The sequence below is a fragment of the Mus musculus genome, chromosome 9, assembly GCF_000001635.26.
Source record: "Mus musculus strain C57BL/6J chromosome 9, GRCm38.p6 C57BL/6J".
Lineage (NCBI taxonomy): Eukaryota > Metazoa > Chordata > Mammalia > Rodentia > Muridae > Mus > Mus musculus.
The window spans coordinates 110,628,557-110,649,141 of NC_000075.6; the positions used below are offsets into that span (position 1 = coordinate 110,628,557).

Consider the following 20,585-nt stretch of genomic DNA (forward strand, 5'->3'; position numbering starts at 1 on the left):
CACACACACACACACACCCCGTCTGTTCACTCATGCCGGAGCCCCGGTGCCTCGCATGCTACCATTCTGGTTCTCCAGGAAGTCAGGAAAGTAGAAAAACTCCGGAATGAGCTCCTTCACGTCGGCGGGGCTCTCCAGCCGTGCCTGCCAGGCTGCTGCCACCGAGTGGAACTGCCGGTCAGAGCAGTCGAAGCTGGTGGAGAGACACAGCCGGGGTCAGATGATAGATACAGAGGGATACGTAAAACCAGAGGCAGCATAAGAAGCTGCCAGGGAGACTGTGTGCCTTCCTCCCCACCCTTCCGTCACCCCTGGGCGCACCGGCCGCTCTGTAGCTGGACATGCAGGGACGTGAAGGGCTCCACGCGGATGAGGTAGTGCATCACGCCCGCTGCGTTAGAATAGTGTGTGCCATAGTGGAACTTGTCGATTGTGCCTGCTGGGTCCTCAAAGCTCTCATATCTGAAGCCACAGGCAGCACATGTCAGCAGAAGATCCACACACATCCATCCCCAGCCCACCGAGCCCTGCCCTCCCCTGCCCTGCCCACAAAGCTCACTTCTCCCTCACAAGCTGGGCATGCTTGGGATTCACCACACCGATGGGTTTGGACAGGTCCCGGAAGACAGCTGGATTGCTGAGGTCCAAGACTGGGGACACATAGTCCTGCAAGACCCAGGGGAACTGGACGCCCACCCAGGAAAGATGCTGTATGAAGACCCTGACGGCCTGCCTGCCAGCCCACCCTGCCCTGCCCTCAACCCTCAGGTAGATGGGTAGAGCCTGTTCACCATACTACTTGGAAGGCCTACAGGAGCACAGGAGGTCTGTGACAGACACTCCTTCCAGGGAGACCAGGGCCCAGCAGGAAGCAAAGAGGGCAGGGGAGCGAGGCAGTGTCAGAGACCAAGAGACCACATCTTAGTCGCAGGTAAACTACTCAGGGACTGTGCTTAGACACTGACAGTGGGGTTGGAGGTGGGAAGTGGGGAGAGAGACAGAGCGGGGCTCACCACAGGGTACTGAGACAGGTCATTATAGGTGCGCCCTGCGATTGTGTTGAGTTGCATGAGGTACTCAAAGTTGGATATCTCTCGCTGTACCCATTTCTGGACGGCACAATAGCAAAGGGTGAGCATTGAAGTTGTCCAGAGCCCCCTATCTACAAAGTCTTCACCTCATACCCCACACAAACAGGGTCTAGGATGCTTACCTGGGTAAGTCCCGAGGCACGAAGCATCTCCAGTGGGGAGCGGCTGCTTAGGTAGCCTTGGGTGGGTGGCCTTAGGCGCAGAAGCAATGAGTACACCTGGTTCCGTAGCTGGGTGTGGGATGGGATAGGGTAGAGCTGGGGCCTGGGAGCCTGGCAAGGGGATGACGCAGAGGACGCGGCCACCTTGTGTGGGAAGTTGAGGAAGTAGTTGGACTGGTCAATGAAGAAGAGTTCGAGCGCCGAACGCCGCAGGTTGAAACGCCGCAGGTGGACCTCACGCAGCTGGGCCAAGGGGCGCCGGAAGTCATGGCCGATGCCTGCCGAGCAACCAAGAATAGGTATAAGGAGTCACTGGTCCCAGCCCAGCCTGCACTTTGGTCATTCTCTGTCGCCCCTTCCAACAGCTCCATCAGAACACACCTTCCTCTGTTTCCACGCGTTCCGTACTGCCGTCATAGAAATACACGTGCTGTGTGGTGATCTCTAAGAGTCCCGGGACCACAGCCACCACCGTGACGAGCTGGCACTCAGCCGACAACACAAGCTTCTCGCGTTTCTCATCTAGCTCGGCCGCCTCCTCCATCCTGTGGGCAGCATTCACTTCAGCTAGGGATGGGCATCCCTTCTTGCCAAGCTCCGAGACCAGTGAGCCATGAGGTCACATGCTCATATCTCCCTGATGGAGAGGAGCTACCCAGGGCCTCCTGCTCACTGACCCCGGTGCCCTAGACAGATTTAAAAGTCCTTCTGGCTGCTTGTTGGCTCACCCCTCCCTCTGCCCTGCTTCTCCTCACACACTCCTGCCATACTCCAGGTCCCCACATTGTCCTGGTTTTTCTGAGCCTTGCTCAGGGGTGCTTAGCTACTAAAGAGCACCCACCCTTTTTAAATAACCCCCAAAACTTGGGGTTGGAGAGTCCTTTCAGGGTACTCAAGTTGGCCAGCAAAAGACGCAGACTCAGCCCCAGCTGCACAGAAGGCATCCATCCCTGGCAGCCCCGGCCCACCACTCACAGGGACTCCAGTGCAGCCAGGTCCTCTTCCCCTAACTGCTCCTCAGGCAGCTCCTCCGGAGGGGCACTGATTTTGGCCTCTTTGGTCACTGCCAGAGGCAGTGAGGTCTCCTCAGTGGGTGTCATGGGAGCTTCACCTGCAGGAGGCCAATGGGACGTAATTAGAGCAAGGCATGATGGGAAACTCCAGCTGGGTGAAGCAAGCACAACACACTTACCGAGATTGTCACGTAGGGCGCTAGCTTCCAGGTGAGGGTCAAAGTGATGATTGGGTACCAGTTTTAGTCGCATACGGGAGTATGTCTCTGCACTAGACAGCTTCCAGTGGGGGGCTGGAGGGATCCTGCAGATATATCACCAGGAATTGTCATGGGCCAGCAAAACGTTACAGAGCCCCCACTTTAAGACTGCTGGGGTCTTAAAGTGCTGGGAATGAAAGGTGTGCACCACCACAGCTCAGCTGAGATTACTGTTTTATTCATTTTGCATTACTTTCAAGCCTTGAGCAGAGAGTCAAAGGCCATCTAGCACTCAGGGTCAGGGTTCCTTTTCTGCCCACCTTAGTGCCCAGGCCCCACAGGGGCTAGAAAGCTGGCGCCACAGCGCCCCCCAGTGGAGCAGTGCCGTCGAGTGCTGCGCTGCCTGCTGCTTCAGTACAGATGCATAGCGCAATCCCTCCACGCGAGCCCTGCGCTGGGCAGGTTCTAGGACCAGCTCCTGTGGCGGAAGGAATAGATCAATCCCCCTGGCTGCAGTTTCTCCAATCCATTCTCTACCCTGCCCTATTAGCTGTCTCCAGTCATATAGGTGCACCGACCCCCAATCTGGGCTGCACACCTTGAAGGCCCGCCGACTCTGGATACGGTCCCGCTGATGCCGCTGCCCGCTGCTCATGAGTGTGTCGTAGCAGGCATTCCAGAAGCCTGACATGAGGTCATGGCTCTTAGCATATGTGTCCATTTCAAACTTTGACATAGTTGGCTGAACCTGGAGGATTGACAGGAGGAGAGACCGGTGCTCGAGGCGTGCCCTAGCCTCCATTCCTCTTCCTCGACCCGCCACCTCCTTCAGGCACCTGCTTGTCGATGAAGTGGCGCCATTCGGCTGTGGCACAAAAAGCCTGGAAGTCCTCAAAGAAGGTGGGGCTTCCATTGGTGGGTGGTAAGGAGGGCAGCCCCCACTGCAGTCCCAGGGGCCCATATGCACGGTCCAGCAGCGTGCGGACCAGTGGCACCAACCACGAACAGCGCTCAGAGGCTGCCACGGCTGTAGACGCATGCTCAGTCTCGGAAGACGAGGTGGTCAGCGCCCGACTGAGCGCTGCCTCCAGCTTGGAGAGCACGTAGCACGCCTCCTCCCGGCGGGTCGGCACTGCGGTCTGCAGCAGTGTGTGCAGCTTCACATAGGCCTGGGCATGCAGCTGTAGGTGCAAGGCAATGAGGATGGTACCAATTGCTGGACCCCCACCAGCTAGACCTCCACCTCTGCTGCCCTCCTGCATGCTTGCCTGTGGGTCTTCCAATAGGATGTATCCAAGCACAAGACGTAAGCCGATCTGCGCCATCTCCCGGAGATCTGCTGTGCTATTGGCGAGATGTGGCCAGGCTCCCAGGCGATCAAGCAGGTTGCACACACCTTCAAAGAGCTGCCACACAGAACATATTTCCAGCATGTTGCCATAACAAGGACAGGGATTTTGGGGGAGAAAACTAGGTAAAGTTTGTGCTGGAGGCTAAGTAAGGTTTGAGTCAAGGTCACTCACTGTAAGGTATACCCAGCCCAACTCCAACGCTGCCATCCATTGAATGCTTGGCCTGACTAAACAGGCTGATAGATACCAACGCTGATGTATCCAAGACTGCCCTGTGTACCCTCCCATCTCCTAGACTAGACACCCTCAGGTTATAAGGACGCAGAATGTGTGTGGCTTCCACCCCTCCGAATAATCGTACCTTCTCACTCCACAGCTCCTGGTTACCGTGGCCCTCAGCACACAGGAAATCCTGCAGTAAACGGAGCAGCCACAGTGCCTGCTGGGAAAGGTTGGCCAGGCCTCCTGGGGGAGCCTCCTTGATGTCGGTCAGGGCTGACTCTAACATCATCTCTAGGAGGCTGGCCAAGAGAGGGACTCAGTACCGACCTTGCAATTTCCTGGCTCCCAGAGACCCATCGCCTCCTGACGCAGACCTCTTACCTGCGCTTGATGCAGTCTGGTGGTCGCACAAGTGTGGCAGAGGCCCCCAGCTGGGTAAGCACGGAGAAGACCTGGCCACGTTCCCGCCAGGCGGCCTCCGCACTGCCCTCCACGCCCCGCCACGTCACTGAGAATAGCACGTTGGTGAGTAAGTTGCACAGCTCCTCTTCAGGGGTTTGCTGTGGGGACAGGAAGGTGGTGTGGGCTGCGGGCTGTGGGGGAGGGGAATCTCTGCTCAGCACCCCCTGTCTACCCACAGGCAGGAATGAAGAGAGGCAGCATTCGGCAAACAGCCAGACTGGCACCAAGGCCTTAGGAAAATGGCCTAAGGGTTTCAGCCACTTTCTGAACTCCAGGGGAAAACCTGGGGTTCTGTTGGACTTCAGAGAGGAGATATTCACAAAGGCCTTACTCTAAGTCTTCAAGGCTGCCTAGGAATCCTCAAAGAGAAGTGGGGCTGGAGAAGTGGTTCAGCAGCTAAGAGCACTGCCTCTTCCTCTAGAGAAGACAGTCTATCCTATCTGTAGGCCCTACAAAGCCTGGGCCCTATGTGGCTGCTGCTCTCCTCTCCCGGGCTTAACACAACTGCGTGACAGTACCAGCTCTGGTATTAGACCGCATCTTTGGAAAGACCACACTGCCAACTCTCCATTCCTGAGGTGTCCTCTCCAGACACAGTGCAATGTCAGAAGGTGGCCACCTCACCTGGGGGTTGCTCGTGTTCGAGGTATCATCCCCACTGATGTTGGGTTCTAGCAGGCTGCCATCTTCCAGCACATTGGAGAGACTGGAGCTGTGGCGGCCTTGGGCAGTTGGGAAGGGCCGTGGCCCATCCAGCGGGGAGGGTGTGCCAGGCTGGCTGGCCGGAGTAACAGTCCCATTGCTGCTGCCGCCACCAGCGGTATTGCCCGAGCCAATGCTGGCCCGTTCCAAACCCAGGTCAAAGGGTGTACTGAACGGGGAGAGGGCCTGGTAGAAAGCATCCTGGTCAGGGCAAGGGGACTCTGAAGGCAGGAAGACGTCAGAAGAGTCAGCGGGCAACTCAGTGGGCGGCGGAGATAGGGCCAGCTCTGAAGAGATCGGCAGCTCTGGGAGGAAGCGTGGGGGACTACTGTCTGTGGCAGCCTCGAGGACATACAGCCGCGTCAGCACATCCTGCCAGCCAGCTTGTCGGGCCAGCAGCCGAACGACGTCTGGCTGTCCGTAGATGAGGTAAAAGAGCTGCCAAACCAGGGGACAACAAATAAGAGGTCATCTGACTGCTTCCCTAGATCCCCATCCCAAGGTCTTAACAGCAGGGACCTACAAAGGTGCCCCACCCCAGAAAGGCAAAAGGAGCTCCAGGGAGCAGAAGCCACCCTTTTATCTCCCACACGTTTTCTCTTACCTGACGGCAGATGTCTAGGCGGACACTGAGGTCAGCCTGGAGGGACAGCTGTACAACAGCCAACAAATCTGAGAGATTCAGGCAGTCTGGAGATACAACCTGAGGGACTGACACAGTAGAGGGGACTACCTCAATCCTGTCCCCATGTGAACACTCCCTCTTCCCACCAGCCCTATCCTGACAGATGCTACTGCTCCCTCTACTGCACCTGTCCTTTGTGTGTGTGTGTGTGTGTGTGTGTGTGTTTTATTTTTCTGTGTCGGGGATTAAATCCAAGGCCTTGTGCATGCTGGGCAGGCATTCTGATCTCCTCCGTCTGATCTGCCTCTTGGTCCCAGCCAGGTCATACCTGTCCCTACAAACAGCTTATAAAGGCCCTGGCAGAGCTGGGGAGAGATGCTCTCTTCCGACAAGCTAGCAACAAGACCCTGGAGACCACAGTCGTGCAGCCGTATCCTCTGGCGGTTCCGCTCGGGTAACCGCTCATTCTGCTGCAGTCTTCGCAAGATCTGTGTGAGGGAGACCAAGGGGCTGTCATCACAGAGGACTTAACATAGGAGGGGCCACTGCACGGGTGTGTGGCTCCAGAAGAGGCCTGTGAAAGTGGCTTTAAAGTTTCCTTAGCTTCTAGCCGGCGGCCTCAGTAAATGGGATTAAAAGGTCAGGAGGGGGCTGGGCATACCTTGCAGACCCTGTCGGTCAAAAGGGGCGTTGACTTTGGCCGCACCAGCAGTGCGAGCAGCACCTCAAGGTTCCCCAGCTCCAGCAGGAAGGCGGCCAAGGGGTCTTGCACTGGAGAACCCTGAAGCAGGGTTAGCAACAGCTCCAGGGTGCCCACCACCTGAGGATACATGGAATGTCACCCTAGGATGGGTTCCCCAGCTGGCCTAGACACCTCTCACCCAAGCCTCACCCTCCCCAACCTCCAGCCTACCTGGCCATCGTCACCGGTAGCTGCCAAAAAGTTCAATACAACCTGCATGTCTTCCACCGAGAAGTTCCTAACCAAGAACTCACGCACCAGACCCAAAAGGGAAGTCTGTACTGTACGCAGGTCGTCTGCCGCTAGGGGGCGCTCGCGCTGCGGGCTGGCAGGTCCGACAAGCATAGCCAGCGAGTAGGAGAGGTAAAATCGGGGTGGGGTGGGATGGGGAAACAGGCAGGTAAGCTGGGGCAGAACGTCATCCTGTCCCCAAACCAATCTCTGCTGAGCCGGACCTCCAACATCCGCCAGGGCCCGCCAGCCTAACCTGTAGTGCGTGCGCAGAGCATCGAGGAGGAACTGAACTCCGTACTTCTTCCGAAGTTTCTGTCTGTGCTCACGGACCATGCTAGACATGTACTGGATGTGACCTGGGTGGACATCAGCAGAAAGCTTCTTCACGCCCTCCAGGGCAGGGCTCTGCCCTCTATGTCCTCTCAGATTATAGAGGGAGGCTGTGGCTTCTCGCCCTGCCTGCCCTGTACCCAGGCCTCTTTCCCAAGCCCCTCACCTACCCAGGCGCACAGCGAAGTCACTGAGGGTCCAGAGGTGAAAGTTGAAGAGCAGGTGCTGATAGAGCAGGTAGAGGAGGGGCCCACCGCCATCAGCAGCCGCCTGCTCCATCAGCAGCTGGGCAGACATGAGCACATTCATATCCATGGCCGAACTGGGGACCTGAGGGAAACAGAGGGCTGAGATGTCAGGTTCTGTCTGCCTGCTGTCCCAGCCACTAGTTTCCAGTTTTCCCAGCGGCAGGCATGAAGAATCATCCCTGCTCACAGCTTTTCAGGGCCGCTGCCATCTCTGAAATACAACCTCCAGGCAGGCAGGGCTACGGCCCAACTTCTTCTGCTGCCATCACCTGAGCCACCTTCCTGCCTGTTCACTTAGGCCCCACCGTCCAGAAGGCCTCCCCTGTCTCTCTCTCCAACCGCGCACCATGCCTCACCTTGCGCAGGAGAGCCCCTATGATGGCAGGACCCTGGCACTGCACCAGGCTCTCCTGATTCACGGTGTGGTTCTGCAGGAAGTTCCGAAGCATCAGGAGAAAGGCAGCCACTGCGTTCCTCTCCATCCGGTCCTCTGCGGCCACCAGGAAGAGGGCAGAGGTTGGTCAAGGGTGTGCCAGAAGCCACTACCTCAAGCACAATCCCAAGCACCATACCAAGACTTTCTCCCCACCCCCACCCCGAGTCCAGGAGTGAAGGTCACTCACCTGAGGACTTGCCCAGGGGGAGAAGCAGGCCCTGAGTGTTGCGGCCTGAGGTCAGCTCAGGTCCTACGAGGTCGTGTGTTTCACACGGGCCGGCCTCGGCCTCCTGGGGCTGCACAGCCACTCGCTCCAGCAAGGGCAGCAGAACACCCATGCCCCCTACGCAGTTCACCACATCCTGGGACAGGGGGCCAGTGGTGAATGAGAGGACAGTTCCCAACCAGCGTCTCGCCTTAAGCCTGGACTCTCTCGAACTGGTCTCCCAAACCCTGCCAGGGCCCAGCACTGCTCCCGACACTCCCTGTGTACACTATACACATAGATGCACGTACCTTCACGTCCCATGTCTCCACCCTATGTCCTGTCAGACGGCCATCCAGCCCATGGCCAGGGGACAGGTCCAGACAGATATTGTTCTTACAGGCCTGGATCAAATGGAGAAGGGAGAGACAAATTGAAAGTGGGAGCCAGAGGACAGAGCCAGGAGGCACTGACGGTTCCCTAACCCATAAGTACCTGCGGTGAATAATGGAGGAGCAACTTGGTGCCAAACTCATGTAGTTCACCCTCAGGCTTGAAGGGTGCTGGCTCATTGGGCCCTGGAGAGAAAAGGCCAAACCTTTAGACCTTAGGTCTTCTGGCCAAACCCTCTCCATAGCTTGCCTCCTCCCCTGCCTGCCCAGAGGACAGGTTCCCAGGGGTGCCATCTTCCCTGGGTACCCCTGAGCACTTAGCAAATCTGATGCCCTGGAATCAGGACAATGGGGTAGAGGCAGGGGGATGACCGACAACAGATGCTACATACCCAGGCTACACAGGACCCTTAGGGCAGATGGTTGCAGGGCTTCATGGAAGATGGCTACAGCCCCCAGCTCACCCTCCAGAGATGTGGGGCTTCCCCACCGAGTGTCCTGGGTGCCTGCGAGGGTAGAGCTGACGCTGCCCTCCTGCAGAGGGGTCCCCAGTCCAGGCCCCCAGCCCAGGCCTGTGGAGGCTGGGACTGACTGGGAGCGGGTGAGGGAAGGGTGAGTGTGAGCCAAGGCTGTGGAGACTGATGACGCGGGAAGCCCTGTGGTGGTTGTCGTTGTGCGGTGCCCAGCAGAACCAATACAGCAGGAGGAGAAAGGCTGCAGGGTCAGGATTGGGAGAGCAGTCAGGTCCCGCCCAGCAAAGCCTGGGATTCCACCTATATCCAGCTCATGATGACTCCCCAAACTATGTACTTCAGAGCAGTACAGGCTAAAGATACACAGGGTTCCAGGTCACACTGGTCCAAGCCCCTCCAACTGACCCATGGCCTCCCAAACCTGCCTGGCATACCTCACTGAGGGAGGGAAAGCGAAAAGGTACTGTCTTGACCAGATGGCCATCTTTGAAGACATTGACCAGGTTCTGACTGAAGGGTCGGCGCCCGGGCACATGCACAATGGCCACGCAGTGCTAGAAGGGAAGGAAGCTACAGTGGCTCAAGCCATGTTTGACTCTCCATGCTCTCACCCCACCCTGGGCCACATGAGAAGGACGGGAACTCACCCAGGCAGAATCCGCGAAGGACACTTCGGGCAAGTTCACGGTCACGTACTCCTTCCGTGTGCACACGGCCACCACCAGGGTGCCAGCTGCCGTGAAGAAGGCTTCGAACCCTGAGCCACTGCTGGTGAAGAAGCTGGGGGCAAGCAAGCTGGTTATGCCCGTTCCCTCCTGCTCACTCTGGCCGTGGATCCCTAGCCCTTGGCGGTTACCCACCTGTACAGTTGTTTCCGCTGGAGGGGCCGGCTGGGAGCTGAGGTAGGAACCGCCTCTGACGATTGTAGACACAGCCAGGCATGGAAGGTAAAGCCGGCTCCTGGCCACCGCTGCACGGGCGGCACCATGATGCCAGCCATGCTGGGCGTGAGGTCAAAGTAGCGCAGGGCACGTGCAGGACCCCGGTGCCGGGCCATGCCCGACAGTGCCCGGATGACGGCGCCTGCATGGCGAGCCTTCTGAGATTCATTTCCACTTGACTCTGAGTCCAGCCCCGGTGGGGGGCGCAGCAGGCGACGCAGCTCCAAGGGCCGTAGTGACACTCGACCCAGAGCTTGCAGCAAGGCTAACAGCTGCTCCTGGCAGCGGGCTCCCAGGGCTGTCCCCGTGTTAAGTGTCTCTAACAGGTAGCCCACCAGGCCTGCTTGCACACAGGTGGTGCGACTGGCAGGGCAGCTGTCACAGAGCCACCAGAGGCGTTGTGCCAGGAAGAGGCGCAGCTCAGCTGTGGGCAGTGCTGGTAGCCACTGCATCAGCACCAGCACTGGCTGCTCGTTGCGGATTGGTGGAGGTGGGTGCATGCTGTGGTCACCCTCCACAGCCTGTAGGTGGAAAGAATGTGACAATCCCGGTCACTGGTGGCCCCTTGCCAGCTATGACACTTCCTGTTGTGCACAGTATGGGAAAGCAACACATGCCACCCCATCTTGGTGCCTTGCCAAAGGTGGACGATCGGGATCAGTAAACCAAGTGATCGGCCCTACTAATTTCCATGCTTTTGGCTTGTAGCCTAGTATGGCCAAGCTGTCAACTGTATGTTCCTGGGATAGTCCTCCAGGCCTATAGTGTAGAGGGCTCATCTCAGGGTACTGACATGTACGGGTAAGCCACAGCACACATTGCACTGGCCACAGTTAACAGTCCTCCAGGGTAGGGAACTGGCTCGGGTCAGCTGTCTTTGGGACCCAGGCCCCAAGCCCGGTCCTCACCATGTTGAGCAATTCCTGCAACAGCCTGTGGGTAGGGGGTCCGTGGCTCTGCAGGACCTCCTGCAGGTGCTGGTAGCCAATGCGCTCCTTGAACACCTCCTGAAAAGTAGTGTGGAAGCAAGCAAAGCTATGGGTGCTGTGGGCAACTTGCACTCCCTTCGGCTGCGGAACACCTTCGCTAGTTCTGCCTTAGGTCACAGTGCAGAAAGAACAAGGACAACAGAGGATGCAGTGGCCTGTATCCATCTCAGAAGGCTACAGATGGTGGTCAGCTCACAAGTGTCCTTTCTCTACATGGCCGGGACCCAGGACACCCAACTCCCAGAATACACTGATGACCACACCCACCAAGCCTATCGAACCACACCCCAGCGACAATGGCCCTCACATGCTCTCCAGGGAACAAGAGTGACAGGCCAGTTTTGGAAACATGAGGACAATGACCTCCACCTCTGACTCCTATCACAGAAAGTGAAGCATCCTCACCTTGGCCGAAGGGGAGCCACTCATGATGCAGGTCAGCACTCTGACCACGTGCACTGCGATGGCATCGGTGTCCTGGTCAAGCACCTTGGGGTAGAGGGGAAGTCAGGAGATGTAGCTGCCAGGGTGTCACAGCTAGCAGGACTTAACAGTAAAAGGGTTGCAGGGCCAGGTACACCACGGTCCAGGGCATCTGCTGGATCGGCAATCCCCTGTGAACACCGGGACCTCTCCTTGCCAAACAAGCTGTGTTGCCCTGAACTAGAGTGCTCTCGTAGCTCATGTTCCTGGGACAGCCCTCGAGGCCTACAGTGTAGAGGTCTCAGCTCGGGGCATTGACAGGTATATGGCTAAGTCACAACTCACACTGCGCTGGCCACAGTTAACAGTCCTTCAGGGCTGTTATCATATGAGCTGCCTCATAAAGACAAAGCCAGGGCAGATTTGGGCAAGGTTACCAGGCCTGGAAAGAAACTCAGGCTGGGAAGGGCCTCTGGCACAGACCAGTGGTGCACACTGCCTCTGCACCCTTCCTGTTCTCTGCTGGGCTTACTGGTACTAGTCCCCACAACCCTACCCAAGTTAGACACACACGTGCAAGCAAGCCATCGAGTGTCCCATCACCCGGGATGATTGACAGGTATTCAGGGGTATTGAGGCCATCAATCACAGGGCATTAGAGCCAGAAGAACCTTCGAGATCTCTAAATCCTACCCTGTCCCCCATCCCCTAAATCAGCGAGGACACTGTGTCTCAGCTTAGCTGAGATTGAGAGTCAGAGCAGACTGCTCGCTCCCACGATCCATTCTGAGGGGTGAGGGGCTGAGAGCTTGAGAGCAAGTGCTAAGCCATGGTTGAGCCCCCTGGGCCCTCTGCACCCAGCTCTACCAAGTCCCCCTGGGATGTGACCTCAGACAACCTTCCCTTCTCCTGGCCTGTAAATAAAGTCAAGGGTCAGGGGAGTCACCTAGCTCTGCCTGACTTGAAGTTGGATGCACAGGTGAGCTCACAGAAAGTCACACTGGGCAATAAGCACGGGAGGCTGCCTTTTGAAAACAAGGCCAGAGCAGAGGCTCAGGGGTGGGGACCAGGTGTGAAGCCTGTAGTCCTCTTCCATCAGGTGCTGGGCCAGGGCACAGATGCTACTGCAGTCCACACCCTGACACACACACTGACACCCTGCAGTTTCTAAGCCCCTTGGGATGGTGAGGCACGTGACATATTTTAAGAAGCCAGATCTGTTTAGTATAGGAAATCAGGAGCCACAGAAGAAATGACCCCTCAGGGACTGCCTTGGTAAGTGATGACAACTTAGTGCCTGAACTTCTGTGCCTCCTTCTGAGAAGCAGGGGATGGGGTAGGTGGTAAGAGTTTCGAAGGTTCCTTCCAGCCACACCCAACACCCGATTCTAACACCAGGTAAGCAAAAGACCACTTCCTGTTGCGTCTCTAGGACAGGACTTTGAAAGGTGGGGTAAGAGGGCATGGGAGAGTCACCCTCCCTGCCAAGTATGTTACGCCTCAACGTATCTACTTATCCACCATTCTAGAATACAGGAAATGGTCAGATAAGGAGCCCAGGGGTGGGTGGCCAAGGTGGTTGCTGCCTGAGCTTCTCAGCCCCAGGGTGGTACCTTCTGGACATCGGGCTCAGTCAGTAACCAGGTAGCCAGGTCACTGTCCCCCTCAGGGGGCGCCCGGGCCTGCAGGTAAAGCTGTGGGGAGGGGCAAAGCAGAGGAGAAGGAGATGAGGAGAAGAGGTTAGAACAGGACCAGGGGGGAGCTGCTGGGGTTCTGCACCAGTGGGAAACAGTCCTAGTCAAAGTTCTCCTAGCAGAGTAGGGCCAGAACCCGAAGGGACAAACCTTGCCCAGGCTCCAGGCCCTCCCACTGAACACAGGCCACAGCCACGTTTGCTCAGTAGCAACCTGGGGTTTCTATGTGATTCTCCCTGGGTTCCAGGCCTTCCAACCTCCGGGTGGAACCCCACCCACCTTGCTGTTCTGGATGAGGCGAATAAGATGCTCAAAGCAATTGTTGCTAAGGAAGGTGGCTTGTAGCACTGGCCGGTCCTCACACGCCAGCATCATGGGGATAGCATCTGTGCAGGGGTCAAAGTCAGACTCCCCTACAGGTACCTTTAAACAGCCCGCCTCCCCTCCTGGCCAGCCAGCCCTGCCTTTCCACCATCACATGGGCATTCCCCTTCCCAGGGCCTGGGCGCCCACACCTACCGAGCATGCTGACCCGCAGGGTGACAAGGGCCTCTTCGGGGCTTGAACTTGGACTAGTTGGCCAGTCAGCATTGAGAATGTGGAAGTAACCCTCAAGCAGGGTACGCAGTTCTGGTCCTCGGGGTGGTGCTCGGCTAGCATGCAGAACGTGCACTGCACCCACCAGTGCTCTCAGAGCCAGTGGCACCTGCTGGGGGTCCTGAGCAGGGCCACGGCCCCAGCCCCGCACCACACCTAGCAGTCCCTGCACAGAGCCAGCACTCACAGCCATCTGCCCATTCGCCTATGGGTGAGGAAAAATGGCAGTAGACTCACCTAGAAGCAAGGTGCTGAGAGGGCTGCCCCCTGGTCCACAGGCTCACTACCCAACCTACCTTTCCTCCTGCAAGGATGGCACCAAAGAGGTGGATGAGCCGCAACAGCAACGTGGGAGGCAAACGCTCTGCATCCTGCAGGTTCTCTGGGTAGTAGGCAGGGCAGGACAATGTCACCAAGGTTGTAGGACTATGGTCCAAAGGACTGCACAAGAGGTGGGATATCCCAGCATGGGGATGTGGGGCAGAATGTCATGGCTGTACGCTAGAGGGATTTCAGTGGTGCTTGAGGGACATATGGTCCAGCTCCAGGAGCCTAGGCAGCTTCCTAGATCCTTATGTCCAAAAAGGAGGGCTTCCCAGAGTGCCACACAGCCACTGTGCTTCCTTCCCCACAGAGACTCAAGGTTTAGCTTCTCAGATGCAAATCTGTAACTTCTGCCACTGTCACAGTGGGAGTTCCTGGCGCTCTGACCTGGGGACCAGGCTACCACGGGGGAGTAGTAGGGGCTTTCACAGCTTCACATGTGGCCCTGTCCAGCTAAGCTGGAAAAGGCACTGGGCAATGGACTGAAACCTGGAGGGCACAAGGGTCCAGGTCTGGGTCACATGGGGAGGAACAGGAGGAACCGGATAGGCATGGGGACAGGAGAGGGGAGGAATGAGCATCAGTCCTGAGGATGTCAGGCTACCACTGGAGGGTCCTACAAATGGGTGGGAACAAATCTAGATGGTTCTAGGAGTGCCTAGGCTGTAGGAAATGGAGGAGGGCTCCAGCTACCCCCACCCCACCCCACCCCCAGTTCTGCTCTCCTGGGGTCATGTACTACTGACTTGCTAAATGATCCAAAAGGATCCGCCTTCCCACAGCCCTGCTTGTCTCTGTCCTGCCACTTCCTGCTCAAGTGCTGGCCACTGGCTCTCCCATGAGAGGAGAGGGGGTGCCCAGAAGAGAAGACAGATGAACAAGTTAATGAATACAGCCAGGGAGAACAAACGGCCAGAAGGGCTTCTGGGCTTCACTCCTCCAGGGATACGGAAGCAGAGGGGTAGCTGGTGCACACAGGGGCTGGAGGGGGGGTAGAGCCTGGGTAGAGACTACAGGGGCAGAGAGACTGGACAAGGAACAGTGCCTGGGAGGAGCCAGGAGTGAAGGAAGATGGGAAATTAAGGGGACAGGTCAACACCCCACCTGAGAGACAGTCCTCATCTCAGCCTAGGACAATATGACTTTGCCCAAGCCTGCCTTTTCTTCTTCCTCTCCCCCTAGAGGTTCCCGTGTCTCAGGCCAGACCACCAAGGAGTCCCTGTCTAGTGATGGGATTAGGCAACTAGGTTTTGGAGGCAGGACCAGGTGGGGCCTGGGGAAATCAGGGTGGAGCCTAACCTTGGAAGAAGGCTCCAAATTCACAGGGCAAGGCGGCCGGAGGGAACTTGTATTTGCTCTTCTCCTTGGAGCTGATGACTTCCCTGGGGGTGGGGGTGGGGGTGGGGTGGGGAGAGTTGGGGTGAAGCCGGGCACTGGGCACTGGGATCCATCAGCTGAACTGTCACCGCTGCCTGGTCGGGTCACTGGTCATTCTCCTCCAGCCTGCACACAGGCTAGTTCCATAAGGCCAGTGATCCCATCCCTTGCCTCCCCCTGGCCTCCTGCGGGTCACCCTGTCTGAGGGCTGAGTCTCACCCAGTGAGCTGGCGCCGCCAAGTCTGGTAAGGGTCAAAGAGCCCTTCACAAAGGAGCAGGGCATGCAGGGCCACGTTCTCTAGCTGGGTCCCATGGCTCTCCTGTGAGGATCCTTTCAGCTGCAGTGTGGGGACAGAGAATAGACGGAGGGTTAGGCAGCCGTACCTGCAGTAGCTGTCTCTGCCCTATCCAATCCAGGTAGGTCCCTCACCTCAGCCATCAATACAGTGAGCAACGCCAGCACACGGGGCACCAGTACCTGGCCCCAACCAGCCTCTACGTTCTCTAGGTTCCTGGGGGGGGGGGTGAAGAACAGGAGAAGTCATGCTAATGCTGAGGTCTCCCTCACTCCCGGGCCCACCCATCCGTGCCTCTGGCCACCCTGGGAGGACAGCAGGGAGAAACCACCTGCAGAGGATGATAAAGAGCTTCAGCAACAGCAGGGCTTGATCCAGGTCGTCCTGGTCCAGCTGCTCCGCTAGTGCATGTAGAGCATCTAGGGGTAGCAGAGGCACTTCCGCACCTGCCTCCTCTGGCCTGGAAGAGGGGAGCGAGAGATGCTGAGTGCCGAAGGGCAGTCCTACCTGCCTGGCCCTGGCCTCTGTGCAGGCTCAGCCTTACCTTCGAGGTTCCAGGGAGGATAACGAGATAGTCTTCTCGAAGACACCCACAAAGGCCTTCAGCCATTGCTGCAGGTAACCAAGGTCCTTCTGTTGACAAGAAGAGTTCAAGAGGATGAGAGGGTAGAGAATCCCACTGAAGAGGGGAAAGGTGGAGTTCTAGAGGATAAATGGATTCTAGGTGGAGCGATGGGGATGGAGAAAGGCAGAGGACGGTAGGTCAAGCAGGACGCAGGGCCGGGACGTGGAAGGTCAGAACCAGAGGACTGTGGTGTGGACAGGTCACCTCCTGGACCTTCAGTCTTTGTTCCCACCTTTCTGATGGTTGGGACCACAGAGACCTGACACAGGCAGAGGAGGAGCTTAAATGGGGCGTGGCTCTAAGTGCTGCTGCCCCATCTACCATTCATAGCTACCTGCTCTCTACCCAAACAAAGCCTTGGCCTGTGTCCTGTCCCACCACCTTCGCCTAGTTCTGCAGCCACCACCTTCTGAGAACTTTCTGGCGCTATGGGTCCCAGGATGTACACACAGGGTTGGACGGCAGGCACCCAACACTACAGCGTCCTTGCACAACAGCCCACCCTTGCCCTGAAACCTCTACCCACGTTTGCTGTTTACCTGGACCCCAGGCCCCAGAGTTGGTTCCATGGACAAGTGGGGTGGGTAGTGGCTGAGCCCGTGTATGGGCGCCGCCAAGGAAACTATGGTGTGAACAACAGAAAAAAAAAAAAAAAAAACCATTTCCTTTGCCCTTGCTGGGGCAGGAAGCGCAGAGTCACGGTGGGGGAGGGAAGCCGCTTCCTCCCAGCAGACCGCAGGGATGTGTAGGGGCCCTGGGGCACCCTGGGCTGCTAAGATGCTGTGGGCAGGGCCTATGGCATATGTAGTGGGGGGTCACATTGCCCTGGGTGCCATCTTTACTGTTAGGGTGCCAGGTACCCTTCATTCAAAGTACCCACATTTCCTGACGTGGCTTAATACCTCAAGCCTAGGGAAAATATGCAAGACTGACCCATATCTTTGTTCCTTCCCAGGACCTGGCCACCCACCTGGTTTCCGCAGGTCTTTTGCTTGGTGGTACAGCCAGCCATTTGCCCTAACTTAATGCCAATTCCAGGACATGGAGGTGGGACCTGGCCTGTACATTGGTCCTTCCCCACATCTGGAGCCCAACCAGGGGACACCAGAGAGCAATCACCTTTCCCAGGTTAGGGAAGAGCCCAGAACTACACTGAGAAGGAGATGAGAAATGGCAGTCAGTGCTTACGAGCCGGGCCGAGACTGCTCTTGGGGGCAGGGACCTCACACCTAAGGATCCCCAGAACCTTATGGAGCAGCGCCTCTCAACCTTCCCGATGCTGGGGCCTTTAAAACAGCGCCTTATGGTGTGGCGCTCACCCCAGCATAGCTTTTGTTACTTCCTAACTCTAGTTTTGTTACTGTTATGAATCATATAAATATCTGCATTTTCTGAAGGTCTCAGGCAATCCCGTGAAAGGCTGAGGACCACTGGTTTGGAGGATGGCTGGCTTGTTTATGCTGCCTGTGGCTTCCATGTAGCATACCCTGACCTGGATGGATGCCAGCAGAGATGGGGCAGGCTCCCCCAAAACCTAATGGGAGCAGCTATCCACTGTGTCTGGATGTCTTCTTTGCCCATTTTATCTATTATTTATAGCATGCATGTGTGCATGCATGGGTGTGTGTGGGGGGGTGCATGCTTGCATGTGCATGCATGCATGTATGTGTGTGTAGAGCAGAGCTGTATGTCTGTATGACTCTATCACTCTCCATACGGCCTCTCAAGTCCCCAGGATCTGCCTGTTTCTGTCCCAAACACCAGGGTCACGAACATGTGATGGATGTCATGTTCCACTTTCCATGGGTTCTCAGGAGCCCGACTCAGGCTCCCTGCTTGTGAAGCAAATACCAAGTCACCTCCCCTGGCCTGGATGTTGTTGTTGTTGTGTTTCACCTGTTTGTTTCCCTTTCCAAGCCTTCCTAGCAATCGCCTTCCCCAATCACCAGGAGACCAAGGTGCCCAGACACTGAGAAGCCGTATTACCTGCACGGTTACCCTGAAGGCAATGCAAAGGGAGTGGGGGTGGGGGGAGGGTTGCTTGTTTGTTTGTTTGGCTTGCTTTTTGACACAGTGTTTCTCTGTGTAGCCCTGGCTGGCCTCGAACTCAGAGATTCACCTGTTTCTTGCCTCCCAAGTCTAAGTGCTGGGATTAAAGGCAGGAACATGCTACCACCATCATCACCACCACCACCACCATCAGCACCACCATCCGGCTTTAGTGGGGTTTTAGGGAAGTAATTTGATCAGGAAGGCTCTAAAGGTCAATGGATTATCCATTGATAGATTTGTGATCTGGGCTACTGGGAAGGGGAGGAAGTGCCGTGGGACATACCAGAAGGGTGTGAAGAAGTCGTGTCTTGTCCCCGAGCACTTACAGCTGGCCTGTGCGCATTCTCCCGTCCTTTGTGTCTGACTTAAGGTAAAGCAGCTTCCCTCTGCCTTGCCCTTCTGTCATGATAGCTCTGCCTTGTCACAGGTATAATACATACGAGTAACAGAGCCAGACAACCACGGGTGGAAAACTCCCAAACCACGAACCAAAATCAACCTTCGCTTCTCTTAGGTGACCCTCTCAGACACTATCAGAGAGATGGCGTGAATACATCGGGGCTTCTAGAGCATTTCTGCTAAACCCGCTACGGGACGTGGAAAGCCTCAGAAAAGACTCAGCCCCTTTTGGGCTGAAGGCGTCAGGTCTGTTTTAGGCCAGGAAACCTAAGCTGGCCATCTGACCCTGACTTCTGCCTCAGTGGCCTCATAGACCCTTTCTGGTTTTAAAAATATCCTAATATTGGGCTGGGGAGATGGCTCAGTCAGAATGCTTGTGCATAAGCATAGAGACCCGAACTTCCATCCCAGCACCACATAATCAGAAAAAGCAGCGCTTGTTCTAATCTCAGCCAAGGGGAGGCAGAGGCAGGCAGGTCGGTGGAGCTCAAAGGCCACCCAGCCAAGTTTACAGGCTTTAGGTGTAGTGAGAGAGCCTGTCTCAGACAATTAGGTAGAGTGAGGAAATCACATATAATTACTAATTTTTATGTGCACTGGTGTTTTGCCTGCATGTATGTATGTATGTCTGTGTGAGGGAGTCAGATCCCGGATCTGTGTTTCTCAGAATCTGGGCACCTTGGTCTTCCAGTTGATGGGGAAGAAAACTGCTAGGAAGGCTTGGAAGGGGAAACAAAGAAACAAACCACATACAGACATGTGGGTGCTGGGAATTGAACCTGGGTCCTCTGGAAGAACAGCCAGTGCTCCTAAGCGCTGAGCTATCTCTCCAGTCCCCTATGACTCCAGCTTTCTATCCCTTAGCCTGTCTAGTCTTGTAAACTCTCCAAATTGGGGTGAGTCAGGTTCAGGGCTAGGCCAATCAAGGCGGGCTTCATGAACTCTGAAGGGGCATGAAGGAATCTCAAAAGCACAGAAGTGATAGGAGTAGCTGCCTGTCCATGTCTTCTGGGCCTCACTCTTTCTCCCTAGGAGGCCTCAGGCCAGCTCTGACCTGAACACCATTGCTTGAAGCTATAGTGCTAAATATCAGAGTCTCTAGAGAAGCAGGGATCAGAAGGCAGGGCAGGGCAGTGAGCAGGAGCAAGATGGTTGGTGGTGCTGCTTGTAACAGGGTCCAGAGCCTACAAGTTGTGTCTGTGGGGGGCTTGAGATCTGTATCTTTCTCAGAGCCTCTGCCTTATTGGCTTCTTCCAGACCTTTCCAGCTCTGAAGGGGACTCGAAGGACAGACGAGGAACAACCACACAAGCCAAGCCCACCCAAGAGTCCTTCAGCCCAGGAGGAAGTACTTGGACCTTGCTACAGGGGAGAAAATAGAAGGATGGATGCTGGTCATTGCCCTAACCCGTCCCCAACCAGCCCCAAATATACTCTAAGAATATTGGGAGAGAAAGCTCCCCTCCCAAGGGTTAGTGAGGCACAGATAGTTCCTGCTTGGTCATGCAACTGCCATTCTCTTAGAACTCAGAGGTAACTGAGGTGGGCTGAGGGCAAGTCTATTTGGCACTGGTTGGGAGAAAGCTTTCCACCTGAGGGACAGGGGCCGCTAAGCTATATGAAGCTATGTGAAGAAGCTCACGCCCAGTACAGAAAGCTTCAAGTGGCCATCACCATCACCACGCAATCACCATCACCACCGCGCAATCAGTCAGTCACCACTCTGGCACAGGCTCCGCCTTCAGAGCAAATCAACGACCCCCTCCGACATTTGAGGCCCTGTGTATGTGCTGGCCCTCATCTCCAGTCCAAGGGCGTGGCTTGCGCTGTTCCCATCCCACAAGGCTGCACACACTTTTATTTTCCATGTTTCCTCTTCAGAAATGCCCTCAGTCAGGACCAGAACCTTTGGAAGACACAACCCATTGCTGCACAGGTAGGGATTATTAATTACTAGTGGAATTGGTGGCTGAGGGTTATG

The 20,585-nt window shown here is 56.4% G+C and overlaps 1 protein-coding gene and 1 non-coding gene across 2 annotated transcripts in view; both read right to left on the minus strand.

Moving 5' to 3' along the window:
* The window catches only part of Nbeal2 (neurobeachin-like 2), a 29,373-nt gene that overhangs the window by 3,768 nt on the left and 5,020 nt on the right, over positions 1 to 20,585 (minus strand). Inside the window, exons 2-41 of the mRNA NM_183276.2 lie at positions 16,074 to 16,162; positions 15,861 to 15,989; positions 15,664 to 15,745; positions 15,453 to 15,571; positions 15,156 to 15,238; positions 13,829 to 13,914; positions 13,455 to 13,737; positions 13,215 to 13,321; positions 12,855 to 12,935; positions 11,224 to 11,307; positions 10,738 to 10,836; positions 9,749 to 10,350; positions 9,536 to 9,668; positions 9,323 to 9,442; positions 8,808 to 9,129; positions 8,519 to 8,601; positions 8,335 to 8,427; positions 8,006 to 8,180; positions 7,739 to 7,872; positions 7,305 to 7,464; positions 7,058 to 7,160; positions 6,742 to 6,895; positions 6,490 to 6,648; positions 6,157 to 6,316; positions 5,808 to 5,914; positions 5,126 to 5,641; positions 4,421 to 4,599; positions 4,179 to 4,338; positions 3,734 to 3,871; positions 3,302 to 3,646; positions 3,064 to 3,213; positions 2,786 to 2,943; positions 2,445 to 2,569; positions 2,228 to 2,363; positions 1,634 to 1,797; positions 1,214 to 1,530; positions 1,014 to 1,109; positions 560 to 684; positions 322 to 462; positions 63 to 193 (exon numbers count right to left, since the gene is read on the minus strand). Coding sequence (NP_899099.2) covers positions 63 to 193; positions 322 to 462; positions 560 to 684; positions 1,014 to 1,109; positions 1,214 to 1,530; positions 1,634 to 1,797; positions 2,228 to 2,363; positions 2,445 to 2,569; positions 2,786 to 2,943; positions 3,064 to 3,213; positions 3,302 to 3,646; positions 3,734 to 3,871; positions 4,179 to 4,338; positions 4,421 to 4,599; positions 5,126 to 5,641; positions 5,808 to 5,914; positions 6,157 to 6,316; positions 6,490 to 6,648; positions 6,742 to 6,895; positions 7,058 to 7,160; positions 7,305 to 7,464; positions 7,739 to 7,872; positions 8,006 to 8,180; positions 8,335 to 8,427; positions 8,519 to 8,601; positions 8,808 to 9,129; positions 9,323 to 9,442; positions 9,536 to 9,668; positions 9,749 to 10,350; positions 10,738 to 10,836; positions 11,224 to 11,307; positions 12,855 to 12,935; positions 13,215 to 13,321; positions 13,455 to 13,737; positions 13,829 to 13,914; positions 15,156 to 15,238; positions 15,453 to 15,571; positions 15,664 to 15,745; positions 15,861 to 15,989; positions 16,074 to 16,162 — 6,628 coding nt within the window. The remainder of the gene's footprint in view (positions 1 to 62; positions 194 to 321; positions 463 to 559; positions 685 to 1,013; positions 1,110 to 1,213; positions 1,531 to 1,633; positions 1,798 to 2,227; positions 2,364 to 2,444; positions 2,570 to 2,785; positions 2,944 to 3,063; positions 3,214 to 3,301; positions 3,647 to 3,733; positions 3,872 to 4,178; positions 4,339 to 4,420; positions 4,600 to 5,125; positions 5,642 to 5,807; positions 5,915 to 6,156; positions 6,317 to 6,489; positions 6,649 to 6,741; positions 6,896 to 7,057; positions 7,161 to 7,304; positions 7,465 to 7,738; positions 7,873 to 8,005; positions 8,181 to 8,334; positions 8,428 to 8,518; positions 8,602 to 8,807; positions 9,130 to 9,322; positions 9,443 to 9,535; positions 9,669 to 9,748; positions 10,351 to 10,737; positions 10,837 to 11,223; positions 11,308 to 12,854; positions 12,936 to 13,214; positions 13,322 to 13,454; positions 13,738 to 13,828; positions 13,915 to 15,155; positions 15,239 to 15,452; positions 15,572 to 15,663; positions 15,746 to 15,860; positions 15,990 to 16,073; positions 16,163 to 20,585) is intronic.
* Mir8107 (microRNA 8107) lies at positions 7,443 to 7,559 on the minus strand. The gene has a single exon (NR_106186.1). It is a non-coding gene; the product is annotated as a microRNA 8107 (primary transcript).